Here is an 8684-nt window from a genome sequence, read left to right as displayed (position 1 = left end):
ATGTGTATACATTAATTACGTGAGTGCTTCGAAGTTAATACACCGTTATTCTCCTTCCTCCCACTTCGCTCGTCTAATAATAAAATCGCACGACTAGCAATTCGTATCACGACTTGGTTTTTTGTTTGTTGCCTCGATTAATACTCACTCGTGACGGTCGCGTCTTTGCCTTCGACTGCGCCGAGAACTGTTTTCCCCCTCGCGTCGGCCACGAAAGTACTTCGCCCTTTAACAATTGATATGTGAAATGCGCGAATGGCCTTCGAGCGTAAAATGTTGCGTGCGTCGAAATCCGAGGTGGATTGCGCTTCCGGCGTGTCACAGCATCGTCATCCTCCCCCGCAGGGAGTTTCCGTCTTGTATGTAGGTGTGCAGCCGTGATATGTGAAAGTAAAAGCTTTTTCTCGTTTTAACGAAACTCGCCTGCGCTCGGAGTCAAGCCCCAAATGAAAAGCAACGCTCGTTTTTCCTTCCTTCTCGGATTCGCTGGAAACGCAGTCCTCCCTCGGCGTTTCGCGATTTTGCTCCACGCCGAAATTCCTTATCGTCCATGCCTTCCGTTTCTTTTTATTATAAAAGTTATATCGTCATCTGCTAGTTCATTCATTTTCTTCGCCCATATCTACCAGTAATTAAAATAGTTTTCGTTTCATCGCTAAACAATTTTTTTGATGTGCTTGATCGGAGGACGCCTTGGAATTTCCGCGAGGACTGGATTCGCTTGCGTAACAATCGTGGGTGAAAAACAGTCTCGTTCGTCGTTATACGCACCCGGCTTGAAAATCAACACGTACGACGCCAGAGTCTATCGCTACATTCATTAATATTAATTAGTTTAAAAATTCGCTTGAATATCGTTAATTATTATTTGTTTACGCTTACATAGAAAAACACAGCTACTCGTCGATCACTATATAGAACCTGGAATGTGTAGATGCGATGTTTTTACCTTTTTCTCTTTTCTTATTTCGCTCTCGCTAATAGGACGAAGGATGTTTTCTCAATCTCATCGTCATCATTTTATTGTATGCACATCGCGCCGCGATCTCGAGAGGCCACAATAACTGCTTCTGTTCTCTGTGGAATGTGGCTTTTTTCGTTCGTTGACTGCCGAGATTCAGTATTTGCTTCTTTCTTTAAAGACATGATGGTTTCGTTTCTCTTTTATCAAGCCATTATGTAGGAACTCAAAGGGTTAAAGGACATGGTGTGAGGCAAACAAGAGGATGCAGGCAGAAAAATAGTGAAATACAAAATATAAGTAATAAGGCAGAGAAAACCAAATAAAAACACAGTCGGTGAAGTAATGTGAACTGAAAATATTATTAAAAAGCATTTTACAACAAAAAAATAACTAAAAAACAAACAAAAATACGCTTTACAATTAAATTAAGAACAATTGGGTTGTATCAATTAAAATAATAACATAACAAACCATACAAAAGAGAGACAGTACTGTTTCGCGTTCATTTTCCCTTTTTTTTCAATTACACGTGTCGCGTTGTCTCTGTCGCACTTTCATCGAAATCTTGTTCTATCGCAAATTTTCTTTTATTTTAAATACGTATGTGATTCTCTCGAAACTCGCCCTTCTCTGTACTTTCATTTATAACATAACACAGACATGCGCATTCAACTAAATAGTATACACGTAAACAAAAATTGGGATTCGCGAGGGGTTTCGAGAAGAAACAGACAAGTAAAAAAATATACCTTATATATGTGTGCTTTTTGTGTATGTATGCTTGTTCGTGAAGTCGGCAGGACTGGAATGAATTGTTTGATTTTTCTTTCTTTCTACATTCTCAAGTATATGTAGGTATATCTACGGAACGGAAAAATATGAAAGAGACTTTACAACGCGACATCGGAAAATCCATCGTACAATCGATTGGTCGGTGTTTGAAGATAAGAGCTTCTATTCTTTCTTTTTTCTTCTTTTACCCGTTCTCTTTTACAAGAAGTATAACCATAATCAATAAAAAATACAAAATTTCCTCGTTATATCCATAAACTGCGCGACTAACTACTCAACGACAATTACACTATTTGTTCTGCTCTCGAGAAAATTTTTTTGTGCACTCGCCACGTTTTTGTGTTTTTTCTATTATTTCTACAGTATATGAAACACGCGATGGTTAAATAATAATAGTACAAAGAGTTAAATCAGTTCGGCGAAATCTTATCTACCACTGTATACAAAAAAGGAAAGAGAAGGAAAAGTCTCGTTATAATGTATGCTCAGAGCTCTGCGAGATCTAGACCTAAACTTACGAGCAAATACTTTTTTGATTTTCGTGTAGACGACGGGACTTGTTCGGGATTCTTCTCTCTCTCGAGTTTCTCGACTTTGTTCGCCTGGCTCGATCGAGAGCGTATGCGCGCACGCGTTTGTAAGTCCAAGAAAAGAATTCGCCAACTGTGTGCGCGGATAAGTACATGGTAAACGCGTCGATCGAGCGAGCCGACGAAAAAGAGAGATACTTTGTCGAACGAGTCCCGCGAGTTCGGAGGGCTGCGGGCAGTGACGCTTCAGTTCTTAGTTACAAGAAAAACCATACGGGCTGTAGTAGTTGGTGTGTGGATAAATGAGTAAGTAGTTACGAGTAAGTAAATAATTAGCGGTGTTAATAAAAGGAAAAAAAAACACATGCGCGTGCAAGTCACCGCGTGATTCATCCAACAATAGTGATAGTAATCGTACGATAAGTAAAAAAAACTAAGAAAAGGAATCTTACTGTCGTGTAGTTAATACTTGTGTGCGCACGCGCGAGCGTGAGATAATTTCGAACAACTAAAAGGGACCACTTTTGCCTAGATGCAAGTGACAGACATTGGTCGTCATTTCATTTCGTTTTTAATTATTACTTTAGTATATCTACTACTTTGGGCAAAAAAACAAAAATCATTGAGAAACATGAACGGAAAAAAAATGAGAAAAACTAAAAATAAAACACAAAATCGAACAAAGAGAGGAAAATCCTAGATAACAGACAAATTAATAAGGCGTAGGAGAAAATATATAAACTCTTACGTGTGAAGATGTACAATTTGTTACTACTATTTGACTACAGAACTACTATAAAATCATAATAAAAGTGTTTCTAATAGTCATTACAAAAAAAATATTAATAGAATTAGTTGAGAGAAAAAAAAAACACAACGGATGTCGAGGAAGAGGATCGTACACAAGATGAGCTTCGTCGTCGATCTCGTTAAGACAAGAAATTCACGTTAAGTCAATGTATTCTCGTTAAAAAAAATTAAAGTAATAGTATTCGTACGATCGTTCATTCTCTTTCTCTTGAATTCATTAAATACTAAGTAATAGCATTAGTTAATATTGATGAGACATACAAAAAAATAATAATGTCGCGCATTATAGAAACAAAAGGGGCCTAGAGAGTTTAGTAAACGTCGAACGAGCGCGTAATACTGGGGGGTTCAACTTTCTTTCCCTACTTCCTTTTTCCATCCGCCTTATGCGTTTAAATATAAGAGTTGCATTATGCTTGTCTCAGAGCCGCTTGTTATCGACTAATACTTTTTTTTTCTCATTTGATTGTCACCAAGCACAAGAGTCTCGCTTTTCTTTACAAAAGAAATTGTCGCTCTAATACTACTACTCGGACGAACTGTCATTCCATTAAATATAACGCAACAATTTTTTGTCAATCTTACAGACAAGAAACTCTGAAAGTCGACGACCAGCGACTCCCTTACAAACGAACGAAGAGAAGCGCAGGGATGAAAAGAAAAAAAAACAAACAATTAATAACGCGTCAAGTGGATACGATTGGGTATAAAAAGTAGTAACTAAAATACGCCAAGGCAGCGGTCAGTGATCATCTTAAATGCAGGAAATGCATGCTCATGAGAAGAGAGGCTACTACTTTTCATTCAATTAGCTAGATCTATCGCGTCTTGTTCTCTTATTGGTTTCCTCTTAATTTGTCTGTTCGCTTTGCGCACAGTCGTTACAGTAATACATAAAAAAAAAACAAAGAAAAAAACACGTTCACGTGTAACGATGAAAACTCGAGTAGTTCAACACGCAATCTCTTATCCGCTCTCAAATTGGCGATCGTCGATTATTGACTAAGTAATAGAGTACAAACTAACTAATAATTATTAAATGCGAGCGTACGCAAAGAAAAAAAGCACTACCTATGTCGTACGATAAAAAGTAGCAATAATATTAATAATCATAAAAATGTAATAAGATAATAATAAAAAAAATGATGATAATGGTTATTAGTACGAGTGATCGTAATTACAAGAGGGTCGGGGTGGGAGAAAGGCTTGATACTTAACGACGATTGTTATTAGCAAAATGCATCGAAGGAGCCTATACTCGATCACCGTGTCACTTTTTGTTTTTCTTCCGATTTTCGATACTCTCATGAGCTTTCGTGACGGCTCGGAAATCTACATGTTTTTGTATATTTGTACGTGTGTGCGAATTTTTCGCGCGCGCATGTGTTAACATCAATCGAGGCAAGAGAATTGGAATCAATAAAAAAAATATATTAACAAAATCAATATAATCAGCTGCGCAATTGCCTCACTCATTCCATAACTCTCTCTCTCTCCCCCTCTCATTCACATTATATCATTGGAATCTCGCAATTACGCAATCATAAATCTTTCCTGTGTGCTTTTTCAATCTTTTTTTCGAGAATCGAACGTGCCTCGAGTACAAAGCCAAGTTGTCAATAGAACGTAAAAAAAAAAAAAAAATAAAATAAAATAAAACGCTCAAAGTATATAAAAAAGAAAACACAATTCACTGGAAAAAGGAGAGATTATAAGTTAACAAGGATAGAGATTCCGAAAGGATGAATGCATTTGTTTAAAGGGATGTGAAATGACGATAATACATGGAAGGGAGAAAGGTACAAAGGGGGGAAAGTGACTAGCGGCGGCGAGCTCTACAACTAAACAACAACAACAGTATTTTCAGTTTATAACAACATTAACAAGTAAGTTTTGTCGCGCGTCTCCGTATCATCTTCATCTCTTTTGTCCGTCCCTCGAAAAATCCAATTCTCGCTTCAAAAGTTCATTATTGAAAAAATACAAAATAAATGAAATTAAGGAATTCCTCTCCTCAATGCTCGCACACGCTTTCCTATTACTTCGGTCATTTCGTCTTATGGCCACCTTTGTAATCCCACTGACCTTCCCCTCTCTCACTTGATCCCCCAGCTAAATTAGCAATGTCTATAATCGACTCCAGATTTCAATCGAAAAGAGAGAAATGGTTGCGGGAGAGACAGCGAGAAAGAGAGTAAGGTAAGCGAAGGGAGCACAAGAGCATTGGCAAATTATTAACACACTTATGACAGTAATACACGAAAGATCGTAAATCGAGGATATAGAAGTAATAAAAAAGAAGAAAAGCAAAAAGTGGCTGAATGGCCTAGTAAGTTGAGGCCGCAAAGAAACGAGACTTGCAATCTCATCAGCGTCATCGTTGTCGCTGCACGCGGCTCTGGCTCTATATGCCGATCGGCGGCACCTGCACGTAGCGGTAGATGTAAAGTCGGTAGTCCTTGCTAGCAAGCACCACGCTGCCGTCGTCCATGAGAGCGACATCGAAGCACTGGGCGTGCTTCACTTTAGACTCGAGGGCCGACACCAATTGGCCGTCTTGCGTGAAGATCGTCAGGTTGAAGTTGTTGTGATTGTCGGCGATGAGGATCTCACCCGCGGCATTGATGCCCACGCCGATCGGATAATTGGTCACACCCTCGCCGCCGATTTGGCGCAGGTAAGCACCTTCGTAATTGAATACCTTAACGCAGTGCGCGCGATTGTCGCTGATGAAGATCTCCTGCTTGTCGTTGACCACTACGCCGTTGGGGAACTCGAGATGCTTGGAGCAGCCGAATTTCTGCAGCACGTTGCCAGCCTGGTCGAAGATGATCACCCTCATTACCTTGCACTCGACCACGACGATGCGGCCCTTGGAGTCGACCGTCACGCCGCGCGGGTGTTGCAGGATGTTGGCGCCGAACTTGCGCACAAATTGGCCGTACTGGTTGTAAATCTGGATCTGGTGGGTCGGTGAGCGCTCCGTGACGATGATGTCGCCCGAGGTGCGCACCACAGCCACGCGATTGGGATAGAGCAGCTGGCCGTCACGTTTACCGCACTCGCCGAACTGGAACTTGAAGCGGCCCTCTTTGTCGAAGATCTGAATCCTGTGATTGTTCGTGTCGGCCACGATGATGTCGTTCTGCGCATTAACCGCGACCCCGGACGGCTCGGTGAACTGGCCCTCCATCACGCCAAACTCGCCGAATTTGCAGTGGTAGATCATCTTCTGGCGCTTGATCTGCGACTTGAGCGGGAACATGGCGGCGGTGGGCATAAGCTTGGAGGTTAGGTCGAGCACCGAGTCGGGAGCGGCGGTGGCGGCGGCGACCGCCGGCAGGGGGAAGTGGTCGGCGCTGCTTACACCCACCGGGTAGGGATCCGAGCCGCCGTTGCTCCACTTTTCATATGGGTTGTTCATGCCGTTGAGGTTGAGATCGCTGATGGTGGTGCTGAACGGGCCCAGACTGTTGGCGCTAGAGAATCTCTTGGAGATTACGCTGCCGGTGCTCTCGAAGGGCGAAGGTGAGGTGCTCGGGCAACTGGTTAGACCGTTGCTATAGGGTCGATCGAGCAATAAACCACCGAGGGAGCCGGCGCTGCCGGGGCCGCTGCTGGTGGCACTGCTAACGGCGCCGTTGGTGCTGCCGATGGCCGTGGGTCGAGCGATGGGTGGCTGCTTGCTAGGGCCGACGCTACCGTCGCTACTGCTGTTGCTGCTGCGCACGTAGCCGAAGGTGTTGCGCACGCCCACCTGGATGGCCTGATAGTTGCTGACGAACTCGAGGTCGGTGGTCGACTGGCCACTGAGGTCGGGCGAGTAGCTGAGCATGAGCTGCAGCTTGGAGTCGAGCAGCTTCTTGACCATGAGCACCTCGGTGACGGTGGTGTGCTTGGTGAGCCTCTCAACGAAGTCACAGGTCTGCTGGATCTTGTCGGCCATCTCGGTGGCCTTCTGCGTAGCCACGCCCAGCGAAATCTGCTTGGCCGAGAAGATGGATTCGAGCTCCTTGAGCAGCTCCTGCTTGCGCTCCTCAAGCATCGAGCGGTAGAACTGGAAGGTGTCGTTGATCTCGTTCTGCGCCTTGTGATACTGCACTTGGAGGCGCGCGGCTCCGTGGTCGGCCGACTTGACGGCCGCGCGGATGTCGCCGGACTTGGCCCGGCACTCGGCGATCGCGCGTGACACCGCCTCAAGCTGCTGCGGCCCCACCTCGCTGATGTGCGCGCACTCGTGCAGCGGGCTCGGGTGCTCCGACAGCGTACACTCCTTGCAGACGGGCACGCTGCAGCTGCGGCAGTAGTACTTGAGCAGCTCGGTCTTGTGCCGGGGACAGAACAGCACCTTTTCGCCGTTGCTGCTGCCGTTGATGAGCAGCGAGTTCTGGCCTTGCACGAGGCTTTGCACCACGTTGTTGGCGCTGCCGTTGGTCTGGCCGACGGGCGGGCTGACCGCTGGCTTGTCGAGACCGTTGCTGCTTGGACCGTTGTTGCCGCCGCCGCCGCCGCCGCCGCCGCCGCCACCGCCGCCGCCGGCGCCGTTGCTCGCGGGGCCGCCTTCAGCGCCGTTGGCCGCCGAGCTGAGCTTGGAGTCGAGGGTGAGCACGCGGTGGCCCTCGAAGCAATGCATGAACTGATGCGCCATCACGCAGTTGGGACAGAGGAAGTTGGCGCAGTCGAAGCAACGCGCGACCGCGTCGGACTCGGTGCTCTTGCAGCCGGTACAGCGCACGCCGCCCGTGGCGGTGGTGGCTGGCTGCTGCTGCACGCCGTTGGTCAGCTGGCTGTTGAGGTTGTTGTTTGTGATGGTTTGATTGTTGGACGAGCTGGACGAGGTGGACGAGGAGCTGCTGCCGCGGCAGCGCGGGCAAGGCGCGTCGCCGGGTTTACTGGGCGTGTCGAGGCACAGGTCGCAGCTGTCGACGTCGCAGATCGCCGAGTCAGATGCCGGCGGCGAGCTGCCGCTCACCGTCAGAGGCGACAGCGAGGCCAGGGAACCGAGGGAATTCGCGCGCGATTCCAGCGATGGTGTCGGCGAGGCCATCTTCAGTCAACCGGCATTCCTGCAACATAAACCAAGCGCATCGTCGTATTAGCTGCTGTTTGCTTTCGACCTCCTCCTCCTCCTGCTCCTGCCTGCCTCCATTGACTTTCCGAGCTACCACGCCGCGCATTAAGTGTATTACGCCTTTTCCCGATTTCTTTTTCCATTGATCGTTCTTTTATTGGGATCGCGAGAGGGCAACCGATGCGTCTACAGATGCTACGCTTTTTGTTATTGAATATTTCAGCAGATCCATCGCCGCGCCTCATCGAAGCAAATCATTCTTATTTTTTCGTATCTATAAACTATTTTCTTCGGTTATAGTTGTGTGCATATACATATATGTATATTTCGCTAAAAGTCACAGCCACTAAACCTGATTAAATTATTAGACTCGAAGTAACAATGTTCATCACTGAGTGCAGCATTATCGATACTAATGCTACTTCTATCCTCAATATCAATTATATATATTGCGCGCGAGGCGGATTGCAACTAATTGCTTACGCAAACTCACTTACGCGGGTTTTATTGTAATCCA

General features: G+C 45.6%; 1 protein-coding gene across 1 annotated transcript; it reads right to left on the bottom strand.

The window, feature by feature from the left end:
• Positions 1-927: 927 nt before the first annotated feature.
• On the bottom strand, positions 928-8158 carry LOC131673418 (brain tumor protein). The gene has a single exon (XM_058951382.1). It carries the CDS (start codon positions 8141-8143, stop codon positions 5501-5503), a length of 2643 nt encoding a protein of 880 aa, XP_058807365.1. The 5' UTR covers positions 8144-8158; the 3' UTR covers positions 928-5500.
• Positions 8159-8684: the final 526 nt, after the last annotated feature.

This window comes from Phymastichus coffea, unplaced genomic scaffold, assembly GCF_024137745.1.
Source record: "Phymastichus coffea isolate CEN01 unplaced genomic scaffold, Cenicafe_Pcof_1.1 PCOF00177, whole genome shotgun sequence".
Taxonomy (NCBI): Eukaryota; Metazoa; Arthropoda; class Insecta; order Hymenoptera; family Eulophidae; genus Phymastichus; species Phymastichus coffea.
The sequence above is the reverse complement of the archived record's forward strand: the minus strand, read 5'-3'. Positions and strand labels throughout refer to the sequence as shown.

Bases quoted from the DNA above. Each gene is read 5' to 3' on its own strand.
- LOC131673418 (XM_058951382.1), bottom strand. From the start codon at position 8,143: ATGGCCTCGCCGACACCATCGCTGGAATCGCGCGCGAATTCCCTCGGT.